The sequence below is a fragment of the Poecilia latipinna genome, unplaced genomic scaffold (assembly GCF_001443285.1).
Source record: "Poecilia latipinna isolate Pla-1442-1.1 unplaced genomic scaffold, P_latipinna-1.0 Scaffold3814, whole genome shotgun sequence".
Classification (NCBI taxonomy): domain Eukaryota; kingdom Metazoa; phylum Chordata; class Actinopteri; order Cyprinodontiformes; family Poeciliidae; genus Poecilia; species Poecilia latipinna.
Window position 1 is genome coordinate 1 of NW_015116430.1, and position 11,725 is coordinate 11,725.

An 11,725-nucleotide genomic window follows, 5' to 3' on the forward strand; every position below is an offset into this window, starting at 1 on the left:
AGCCTTGGAAGATTTTTAATATAGAAATAAGAGTTGTTCCAAGACTTTAAAGTCAGACATTACTATACCTCTAGAGCAAGAGCCGTTTTGTCGTAGGCACAAGGCACTCGTTTCTGGATGGCCTTTGCGATGACTGGGCCATTCTGCATGGAGGGCAGGGGTGTGATGACCGCGCCTGGCGTGCCCGGCGAAGACGTTTGGGGTTGAGCGTAGGCGTGGGCAGGCTCTGGGATCCCATAGCTGTTGGAGTTACGAGATCCGTGGGTAGGCTGGCCGGGATGGGGAGGCGGTCGCACCAATTTCTCCACGTACGGGACGGGGATCATCCCGACGCGGCCCTCTCGGTTTTTGGCGCTCCACCACTGTTCCTCCGGCTTATCGAGGATGATGAGAACTTCCCCCTTTTTGAACGGGAGGTCTTCTGCGTCGCTTCCTGTGAAGTCATATAATGTCCGCACGTACTCCTGGTTCTCCTCAGGACCAACCATGGTCTGGATGGCGCCGGTGATCGTGCTTGGGTACCTTGGCAAGACAACGCAGTCAAAAAGAGATGCCAATTAGTCACTAGGATGTCTTTGTGCATTTAGGGCTAATAACTTTTTTTTTTTAATTGTTTAAAAAAAGATAAGTAAACATTCCTTCAAAGGAATTTTGGCATTATAGCACAGTAACACCTTCCCTATGTGCTGCTACAGTTTTATTCCCAAGACTTTCAAGATCAACTAGGGCATTTTGAAATGTATCCAAACAACATTTTTCTGACTTTATTCAGAATAAGTCGACAGAGTACTGCCCCTCCTGAACGTGTTGCTGTGTACTGTCTGTCAGCTGGCTGAAAGAAGCCTGCTACATGCCTTCCCCACTTACAAAAGAATGCATTCACAATTAACTAGCTTATACCTGTAAAGTTGACCATATTCAATATCAGCCACAATGGATCTTAGCTCAAGATTACTCCACATAATGTGTTTTTTTTTTTTTAGTGCATTTCTAATTGAAAACTTAGAAAATAAACAAAAGCCCAATACCACAGAGCTGCTCCTCCCCAACCTGTTGTTGTGCACTGCCATAGGCATGGTGTGAAAACTAAAGGCGTGTAACACCCATCAATCTTAAGGCAGCTTTTACATTTTGTAGCTGCTGCTTTTCTCCCTTGGACATATAGATGTAGAAGATGCATTTTTGTGTAAATATTTTTGACTCAATGTCACCATACTTACCCAGGTCTAGTTGAATGGAGCTGGATTTGAAGTTACACAAACAAACATTGCACTGGCTTAAAATAAAAACTTGTTTTAACGTGAAGTCCAAAATAAATTGAAATCAGTCTCCTAGGAGATGTTTACTTCCATCAAAGGTGTCTTTGTGAAGCAGAACGCTCAAGTCAAACAGTAGTCGGAATGATTCCAATGCAAATTAAGCAAACTCTGCTTTATGACACAGCTCCCTGAAAGTAGGCTGCTTGTTATATAAACTAACTGTCTGGTTAATAGTTAGTAAAGGAGGTATTGCGTGACTTCCTTACCTGGGGGCAGGCTCTATTAGCGTAGTCGTATCCAGATAGTGGATTTTGTAGAACTCCAGGAGAGCCGGGAGGTTCTCAAACTCCTGATCGCCTATCTTAAACTTCTTGCTGGGTAATGAGTTAATGATATAGTGAGACACTTTGGAGTTTTCAGACACCGACAGGACATAGTCGCCGGGACAGGTAGACGAGTCTCGAACCAAAAACATGCCATGCCTCTGTCCTTGTAACCTGTTCTGTGCCTCCTGTCGGGAAACGGGTCCAAAATACCAGGCGGACCGATCACACGAGTCAAACCGAGCCGATGACATGTCTGCTCCCCAAAAAATAAGTTAGTAGATGTATATAAATGAAGAAATTTACTGATAAGAGTTCAGCGTTGATCCAAAGTGAATGATTCAGTAGGTGCAGGGCAGGGCATTCGTCGCCCCTGTGCGGTTTTCGAGTAATTTCTGCAGAACCACTGAAGGTTTCTTCGACCTGATTAAAACAAAATTAACAAAAAATGATTAAAAAAAAACAGCCTGTGGTTCTTTAGGGACAGGTTAAGACTGACTTGATCCAACTTTGGACCATATTGGCTCAGCTTTGAGTGGCTGAGAATCGAGAAAATGATTAACTTACGAAAGAAAAACGCCGAGGAAGGCCGAAGCAAGAAATGATCAATTAAGCTTCCTCCTTTTCGTTCCGCCTTCCGAGAAAAAAAAAAAAACACCAGGCTTCAAATAATTATCTCCTCCGGTCAGTGTCAGTTAATATAAAAGCGGAAAAGGTGGTCTCAGTTTTCCAACTGAGAAATCATCATAGCTGTGAATAAAAAAGGCCAACAATTAGCCGCAGGTGGGAAAACACAGATAGTTACTTTATATCCTCTCGACTTAACGGTAAGGCACGGAAACAGGTCTGTGAGTTCCCTCTCTCGGGTTCGAGCAGACTTCAGAGGCAGCGCAAGAAAAAAATGGCGGCCCGCAACACGTCTTCACACAAAAAGTGACTTCAGAGCAGCCGTCTGTCCGCTGCTGGTGCATCTCAGGAGCTGCACTCCCTTACCGCAAGCGAAGTATCCCGACCAGACGAGTATTTGTCCTGAACTTGCCGTTGTTTTTTATTTTATCCTCCGCTCGCTCGAGAAACCAGAAGTGCGAGTGTAAGAGAAAAAAAATGGCGACGGGAGGGCTGGTCCCGCTTTCTATCAGCACGTCACTCGATGACTGGAGGGGGAGGCGGGCGGAGGAAGTGAGGACTGGCTGAGAAAATGGGGGGTGGGCAGCTGGGTGACTGAGCACGGGTGGGGGTGGGGATACGTTCATGGATACGGCTTCATGTTACTCTAATTTCCAAAATGCTGCATTGAAAAATGAAATAGCCTGAAAAGTGTTATAATCGCAAGCTGCTATATCACTCACCAATGCATAACAAGAGTGTGCAAATTCCAGGCTAGCCTCTAAAAGCAGCTTCTTTTGTATTTTTTTTTTATTCCTTTATTTAACCAGGTAAACCCCATTGAGATCTAGATCTCATTTTCAAGGGGGACCTGGGCAGAAGTCTGCAGTACATAGCAACCTGGTTACAAAACAAAATTGATTAATACATATACACAATTATAAAACAGAATAAAACAATTTAAAAACAGTGACACTGTTTAAAAGATTTATGTCTTTTATTTTAAATGCTATCAACTAAAATTGTAAGCTGACAACAGTAGCATTAAAAAAACATTACAAGAACAATAACATAAAAATGCTGATAATAAATCATTAAAAAGTCGAAGTAAAACACAGTTCATGTGTCCAAAAAAATACTTTTTCCGGACACTGATTTAACATTTCTAGTGGATGAAATACACTGAAATAAACGAAGGTGCAATCAGGATCAAATTAAACACAGCATCTGCATGAAATAAAGCTGTACAAATTAGTTGGAAAAATTTTAAGGAAAGGCATGTCCAAATGAGATAAAAGTATTTCTTTTCAATTTATAAATCATAAATAAACTGATAAGCTATGTGATGTGATTTGTTTGAATGCAATCCAGCTGGAAGGTAAACCTGGGCTCCAATCTGTATGCTTTGTCACCCTTTAACAAGTTAAGTTTGGCTTTACCTCCTTCCAGCTTCCCCTGGCCATTTCCTTCCTGCAGTTCCGCTTGATTTTCTTCCCGGAGCAAATCCCAGTGCTCCGTCTGGGATTTGCTTCATTGAGCTGCGTTTTTCAGGATGCAGTTTTAAAATGAGATCCAATCCTTTACAACTTCAGTGGCTTGTCCACGCCTTCAGCAAGCAATCATTTCTCAATAGCCGAGAATGCCGGCCCTCTTTATGAAGCCAACAAGGGGCTGTGTCTTTTACCAAGCTAGCTTCCCCAACCCTAACCAACTTCCATGTGCTTTCTGAGAAAAAGTTCCCCCATACTATGATGCTGCCACCATTGTGTGTCACCATAACCACGTGCTTTCAAGGTGGTGTGCTGTGTACATTTTCCACCATGTACAGCATTTTGCATCTTGGCCAAAAAGTTACATTTTGCTTCATGGTCTGTTGAAAACTGCAAATGGGATTTCTCATGGCTTTTCTTTAACACAAATATTTTTCTTGCTACTTCCAGTCATTCTATGTTGGAATCCCAACCCGGGCTTTATCCGCATGGCATTTGTATGTTCTCACTGCATACATACTCAGCTTCCTTCCGCAGTTCAAATAGGTAGCTGCTAAGCAAATTAGTTTATCTAAAATTGTCCTTAGATGCGAGTTGCGTGTGTGCATGTTTCTATGTCCTGTTTGTCTGTCGCACTGCTATGGACTGGTGGACCTGTCGGGTTCTCAAAAAGCAAAACATAATCTTGTGGCACTCTGCTAGAGAAAAGAAACAGATCCAGAGATATTTGGAGAAACTCTAATCGTTAACTTGAGACTCAAGGGTAACAAAAAAAAAGCAAAAACTTTGTACAACAAAACAAAACAATACATGTTCAGAAAATAGGAGAATTGGATAAACCAAGGCACACGAGAGAAGCAGGAAGTAAAAGTGCTGAGGAAGGAGATTACTGAGTGAGGACAATTATACTGATCATAAATGAAAGACTAGTGTGACGAGGGGGGCGGGGGTTGGGGAGCTACTGACAACGTATGTGGCAAGGTTGCAAGACAAAATAAATCAAACTACATAATAAATCAAAAGAAAACTAATCAGAAATAGATTAAAAATACAGAAGTATTTCTGTGATTAAAAACTAATTCCTCCTATTTTATGCAGCCGTATCTGAATGAAACCAGGATTATGCTTTACTATAACCCAGACTGCCACATTTAGCAGAAACATGCCATGAATTGCAACCACAACATGACTGAGGAGAGCATATGTCCACAATAGATGCTGCTGATTATAGTGGTGATTCTTTGTGATAAATCGTGACATTAGCTGACCTCACTTCCCAACCGTAAAGCGTACAGTAGGTTTTTGCAGTAAACTCTTTCATGCCACAAGTAAAACATCTTTACATAATTCCTTATTTTCATTTCCTGTTGCTCTCCAACTTCCCCTTCCATTTAATCTCATAATGTGAATTCTTTGGCACAGAACTACGACACATCGATTTGGAGCTACTTCTCTACCGCAGGGTGCTGAAAGGGTGGGAGTCTATTTAAATTCACAGGGCAGTGCCTTGGGGAAAAAGCCTTGATAAAATGCAACATGGATAAAATGATGCATCAGACAAAAAAATTGGTTGAGTGTGACAAGATATTTAGTGCACAGAGAAGCTACTGCTGCCTAGTGATAAAAACAAAGCAGTAGCCCTGTGCTTCTGGTTTTAGTGGTCATGTCTCATGAGACTAGAGGTGGCACAGAGCAGCTCCCACCCCTGGAACACTGTCTGAATGTTAATAGTTCTGTACCCACTGTGTCTTAACTGCTAATGTCTGCCAATTCCCACATTCTAACAATGAAGGGTCAAGGAAACACATTTGGGGGGAAAAAAAAAGCTTCATAGTCTTTAGAAATGTGATTATGGATAAAAATAGTTTTGTTTTTTTTGCTAGTTTGGGTTCCAATATTTGAGGTAACTTATTACAATGCTGTGACAAATACTAGTAAAGTTTTTTTTTAAGGAGTCACAAGGACAGATTTAAAGATCAAATTAAACATTTTTGAGGAACATATGCGTATTACTCTACCGAGGCAGTGGTCACTGAAGATTCATTCGAAAAACAACACCATCTAGTGGAGGATTATCTGATAAGAGGTTAATCTATTACTAAAATTTCATATTTTATTTCCTTACACCGACAGGCTTGAATTTTCCATTTTGGAGACAATGAAGGCTTTCTCTATTCTAAGCTTGGCAATACTATTGGGTTTATTCATGAAACATAGATTGTTAATGTGCAGCTGTGCTATGAAAAGTTATACAAACAGATTTGTATTATGCATGGCTCTACAGGTTTGGGTACCTACCAAACGATTAAAGTTTTGCTTATTTGGAAAACATTAAACTCAAGCGTCATTAAGCAGAAATTTCCAGTTGAATTTATTTAGGTACTTTAGCTCATTCTAACACATTCAAAGTTAGAATATGGTTTTATAGCCTAGCACCACTATGCACTTCTTTACAACCTTAACTCTGGCCTGTTCGGTATGTTCCTATGTTCCTGCTATCTGCAGGTGACGCCATTAGCTTGGCAGGATGATTTCAGCTGTGCTAACAGTCACACCTTCTCATTAAAAACACCTAAGATGACTGCGTCACTTACTAGCTGAAAAATAAGTGAGCTTTATGGCAGCACTGAGGAGAGAGTGGAGGATGTATTGTAGAAGGTGTGCAGAAAGATATCACTGATGTGAGCTGATAATGAGGTATCACCCTAAGATAAACTATAGTCATATTTATTGTATGTATACGATGTGGTATGGAAAGTTCTAGATGCATTCTTAGAGCGGTGCAACCGTCGTTATGTTGCTTGAGCAGAGGAAAATTCTTAAGAGATGCAATCTGCTTTATTATAATAAATAGCGAAAGGCCTTGAGAAATATGTCAGGTCACACTTTCAGTCTCGTACTCAGCTCTCTGGGTCGGTGCTGCTTATCAGAAGCAATCCCAAACCCGGTGACTGTCTAACAAATGAACACAGGTATTGGACCTGAGTCATTTGATAATGAGCAGATGTTTTTGGACTTCTAAGGAAGAAGTGCGGCTGATTCAACTTGGAAACTGTTTGTCACACAAGAAGTTTTTAACACTCCCCATGTTACTGTATAATTCTTTTATGGATCTCATTACTTTAATCGACTTGTCAGTAAGATTTTAAACGTCTGATCAAGGCTTCACGACAAAGCTTTGATTAGACGTTCAGATAATCCAAAGTTCCTAAACTGGATTGTCTGTTCTAATTTCCAAAAAAAAAATGTTTTAACAAACTTGGATTTCTTCTGGATTCTACAAATCACGAACTGTGCATAAACTAAGACGTAAGGAACTTAAATATTGTATGCCTTCTTTCTTTTTTCATTCTCTCTTATTTTAGCTTGTATCCCCATGTTTTAGTTTTCTCTTGCTGTGTTGCTAATTTTGCACTTTTTGACACAAATGAACTTGATTGATTGATAGACATATTGATGGAAACATTCGTTGACATTGACTACAGCAGACCTGTATTTAGAGATGGGGTTTCTTCTTTCTTAATACTGCCCCATTGTTTCAAAACACAGGGTTTTCAGCGTGCAGCTAAATAATTCCATTTAAAGTCCGCATGACCTTCAGCACTACACCGTTAATGTCAGTGTGTGTAAAGGTCCAGTGATTAGGTGTCAGGTTGGAGAATAGGATTGGGTCACAGACTTATTTACCTACTTATACGTTCACATGTTAAAGCTTGAAAAGCTGTGCTCCATTTATAGGAGGTCCTGCTGTACAAACTGTTGGTTCACTGTGGTGGTGGTTTACTGTGAAGAGCAAACGCCAATAAGGATACCAAGAGATAGGTTTGCAAAGTTACATAAAAATAATATTTCAGTTTAATAGAATATTTCTTATGGCTTAGTATTTGTTTTTAATAAGTCTTTAATAAAGATGCGTTGGTGACCAAGGAAAACATCCGGACTTTGGTCTTTCTTGCCAGTCAGCGGAAACCCCGATGGATGTGGAGTTGCTGAATTGACAAGAGCCTGTTCTGTATGTCTGCAGCGCTGGAATCGAGGTGCTGCTTCAGGCCAGGGGGAACTACACCAGCGCGAGAGGGTCCAGCACTGGGGAAAGATAAGTAGACTTAACTTAAAGGATACATTTTGTTAGACAAAGAAAATACTCTTTATTTCTCCTTGAAATCGTATTTTTTTGGTCGTCTGAAAACCTGAAAACAAAGAAATAACTGTGTATTTTATAGATACAAATATATTTAATAAATAAATAAATAAATAAATAAATAAATAAATAAATAAATAAATAAATAAATAAATAAATAAGACATTGCATTTGGCTAGTTGGGCATCACCCCAGACCTAAACTTCACAGAACCAGTGGAAGACAAATCAGCACATACACTATTGGTGGAACTGGGTGAGAACCAAGAGTGCGGAATTTCTTCTCTTCACCAAGTTTGCTGCAACATGCAAAAGAGATCAAATTAGCAGGAAGATTAAAGTATATTCAAATCTGATTCTATGGTACAAATAAAGCACATGTTTATGTCACCTTACCATGGCTCAACAGCAAGGTAGGCTTTGCCCAAACTCTGGTGTTCCCGGGTGATTTTCTTGCTCAGAATTATATCACTAAGCAGCGCCTTCAGACGTGCAATCTATGCAGCGGACACAGATAGATTTGAGTCAGTTTTTCCTAAATAAATATAGAAAAGGTCCTAAAAGCGCATCGTCAAGTGCATTTTTACAACATTTTCAGGCGCATAAAGGGACGCTTTACAGCATCTAACAATGCGCACTTACTTCCTGAGTCTGTAAACTGTTTTCACTGTACAGCTGTTGGATGATGGCCTCACACTCCTGCATTGTAGAAGGACGCGGCGGCAGGTCGGATGGACCTGCCGCGCGAATGCTGTTGATTCTCACAGGCTCTAAAACGGTCTTTCGCAGCCCTGTTAACTCCCCACCGTAGTTTAGTTGTACAGATCGCGGACTTTCGTTAACCTCCCTAAAGAGGAGTAAAAAGTTGTAAACTAAAACCAGCATGAAAAATGACAGTTTTGGTTGTGTAAGTTAAATACCAAAATCCACAATTTTTTTTAAGACTATGCCAAGCATATTTGTTTAAAACAACTCATATAGAGTAGAGTAGGACATCCAGAGCTCTCTGTGTAATTACGCAACTCCAGGCTTAGACTATTGGAGGACATACTTTCCACTTTTTGTCACATCTTAACACCATTATCCACGTGTGAATAATGTGCGATTTTTGATGAAGACGCACCCGGCCAAGTGATTGTGTTTTGCTATGTTTTTCCTCCTACAAACTCGTCGACGGGATTGTTGCTGCGACTCCAGTTTGTGTTCTCACCTTGTTTTTGTTTCAAATAAATAAAGTTCTCCTGACTCTCAGATTCTGTGTTTGGCACCGTCTCTTTCGCAAAGTTATGCTGTCATCATGGAGTTTTACTTTCATAGACATACAGGTGACGTGGGGGATTCTGCTGTATCTTGAAATAAATCTAAATGTGAAATAAATTAGAGCCTAGTCGATTGGTTATATGTAATTGGACACAAACTGTATGTCTTCTTGGCATTAAAAACATTAACCTTTCTTTTTTATGTGTTCAGCAAGTAAATAATTATTGAGATTTTCCTGGCAGGTTCTATGTGCAAATGAATTACGTCCCAGAGTCAAATAAGCAATTATGTGTGACTGTAGGAGTCAGTGTATTGCACTGATGTCAAAAACAGCCAAGGAAACGTGACCATGTTGTCAAAACAAAATAGCACTGCACACTGTTTCCACATAGTAATATTTGTATCTTGCTCTGGTCTCTGCTATTAATAGGCAAATAATTCCCTGGTAAAAACAAAACAGTGAGCTCATTTAGTTAAAATAATTTTTAGAAGTCATGTATGACTGCTAAAAACCTATTCTTCGTTGGGTGTAATAAAACATTCAGCAGCCCCTGACTCTTTTGCATATCCATGTTTAAACTGACCACATCTGCAGTTTGGATCTCATTTTCAATGCAGGATACAGTTTAAGTACAAATCCATGGTGGTTGGACAGAACTTCACCTTGAAGCTTGGTCTTGAAACAGTGAGTCTTCAAGCAGCTCCTCCCCGTAGAGTCCGGAGTGGATTTGACAGGGAGATCTTGCATTTCGGTTGGGCGTTGTTCCTACAAAACCAATGACTAAGCTGAAGCAATCTTTCTAAAGGCTATGTGGTTTACCGACGTTTAGCTAAAGAAATTAACAATAACTACAACAACAAATGAGTAAAGGCTGAGTACGACTGGCTTCTTTGCAAATCAGGAATCACTAATCCTGTGGGGTTTTTAGTGATTTAAGAATCTAAAGCGACTCTAGAGGTACTCATACCCCCAAGCTTTATTCTGTCATGTTACAAACCTGTTACCTCCATCCATCATGTTTTAATGATGTAAAGCCCCCTGGAAAACGTCCCAGTTAAACGACATTTAACTCAAGTTCTAAAAGGGGTGCGGGTTTTAATGTTTTATCTTTTTTTAAAAATCTGATTGATTTTTAGTTAAATGTAGCTCTACAAAGTATTAACTCATAAAAATGAAGGTCAAGCTTTTCAGATAATTGCTTTGTTTATTGTCCTACCTAACAAAATCTGAATACATCGAATTTTGTGGTTGTAACATGACAATATGGGGAAAAAGTTTCAGGGAGGTGAGTAAGGTTAAAGTAACTTAAAATGTAACAAAACTGCCACTGAAGGTGCAATGGAAACAATAATAATAAATCAGGATTGCATCTTACCTTTTTTGCCTCCTTTGCTTGAGTCCATAGTCAATCTATACTTCAGCTCTGCAACAGCCATAAAAGAAAACAGTGTCAACAGTTTGCACTGAGGGACAGCCACTGCATAAGATCGCGGTGCAAAAATTGGGGAGTTAATGTCTCACACAGGTGGCGAGACACTTAGACCTGTTCAGACACCAGACCCTTCATGGACCCCCAGCTGAGGACCAGTCAAAACCCTGGAGTTGCTATGCTACCAGAGTGCCCAGATTGAGTGTTTTTCTTGTGAGTACTTTATCATGGGGACAGTCAGGTCTCTGGCTTGAATTCATTATACTCCGAGTCATCAAATCCAACCCTTGTAGATGGGAAATAATGATGTACAGCCGGCGGCTGATTTGTTAGGCATCAAGTCAATGAAGCTGGCTGATTCATTAATGAATGTCAAAACCCTGCTGATTACCCACTGGGAATGACTAAATTCTATCTAGTCATCTTTCATGAAACAGCCAAATGGGAAAAATTACAAATAACACTTTAAGACTGACATTTATCACAATGCACGTTTTTTGCATTGGTCTGTTTTTTTTTTTTTGTTTTGTTTTTTTTTTTAAGTACATACATTTGCAACATTATGGACAAACCCAGGGTGCTTTGATAGCAATATATGTTGTGTATAGAAAATAAAATTATTCAGTGATTAGGATACATTCTAAGAAAAAAAAAATCTGGAAAAACCACCTTTATTCTCCCTTTTGAGAAAGTCCATTTCTGCGTGGAGCTTCTCGAGAGTTTCCGTTTGCTGCTGTTGCAGATATCGGATGTTCTTCTGGAGGGACATGATTCGGGGATCCACGTCGCTCAGCTGGGTAGTATTTGGCGCGTTTCCTCTGACAATCAGCGAAACAGCAGGCACTGAGTGTCCCGGTGGGCGAGCTCGTGGAGAACTCGCTTTCCTGCTGAATTCAAATCTGGTCCTGAATGTCGACTGAAATATGGGTGGGAGGTCATTACCTGCCATTTTTTTCTCCTTTTTTGCAGCATTCAATGGAACTAGTTGGCTTCTTTTCTACACGGTTTAGCTGGCAGGTCTTTTCCACATCCTGTTAAAGTTCAGCTTAAGCCACATTGTTGTGTTACAACAACCAATTAGTCAGCACAAAAGCAGTAAACGGCTTAGTGAGTCTCCCGGGTTTCTTTTGCTCTTATTTGACTTGCGTTGCACTCAAACTGCAAGTGCACTGAGAAAAACAACGTTGCCATGGCGACCCGCAGCAAGCTGCAGAAAT

General features: G+C 40.2%; 2 protein-coding genes across 3 annotated transcripts; both read right to left on the minus strand.

Annotated features, from left to right (window-relative positions):
• Positions 1-34: 34 nt before the first annotated feature.
• On the minus strand, positions 35-2,716 carry LOC106941703 (crk-like protein). 2 transcript variants are annotated; one of them, XM_015024804.1, is made up of 3 exons: positions 2,150-2,716; positions 1,526-2,005; positions 35-522 (listed from the first exon to the last, which is right to left on the minus strand). In XM_015024804.1, exons 2-3 carry the CDS (start codon positions 1,834-1,836, stop codon positions 63-65), a joined length of 771 nt encoding a protein of 256 aa, XP_014880290.1. In that variant the 5' UTR covers positions 1,837-2,005; positions 2,150-2,716; the 3' UTR covers positions 35-62. The 2 variants fall into 2 exon arrangements, with proteins under 2 accessions (XP_014880290.1, XP_014880289.1); XM_015024803.1 differs by having other exon boundaries at positions 1,526-2,716.
• Positions 2,717-7,505: 4,789 nt separating this feature from the next.
• Positions 7,506-11,715, minus strand: LOC106941701 (coiled-coil domain-containing protein 74B-like). The gene is made up of 7 exons (XM_015024799.1): positions 11,178-11,715; positions 10,455-10,502; positions 9,742-9,844; positions 8,461-8,665; positions 8,215-8,315; positions 8,058-8,117; positions 7,506-7,764 (listed from the first exon to the last, which is right to left on the minus strand). The coding sequence occupies exons 1-7, from the start codon at positions 11,455-11,457 to the stop codon at positions 7,638-7,640; spliced, it is 924 nt and encodes a 307-aa protein (XP_014880285.1). The 5' UTR covers positions 11,458-11,715; the 3' UTR covers positions 7,506-7,637.
• Positions 11,716-11,725: the final 10 nt, after the last annotated feature.

Bases quoted from the DNA above. Each gene is read 5' to 3' on its own strand.
- LOC106941703 (XM_015024804.1), bottom strand. From the start codon at position 1,836: ATGTCATCGGCTCGGTTTGACTCGTGTGATCGGTCCGCCTGGTATTTT. The intron at 523-1,525 runs GTAAGGAAGTCA...TGTCTTGCCAAG, and splicing joins CTAATAGAGCCTGCCCCCAG to GTACCCAAGCACGATCACCG.
- LOC106941701 (XM_015024799.1), bottom strand. From the start codon at position 11,457: ATGGCAGGTAATGACCTCCCACCCATATTTCAGTCGACATTCAGGACC. The intron at 9,845-10,454 runs GTAAGATGCAAT...TTGGTTTTGTAG, and splicing joins AAGCAAAGGAGGCAAAAAAG to GAACAACGCCCAACCGAAAT. The intron at 8,666-9,741 runs GTGAAGTTCTGT...ACTCCTCTTTAG, and splicing joins TTTCAAGACCAAGCTTCAAG to GGAGGTTAACGAAAGTCCGC.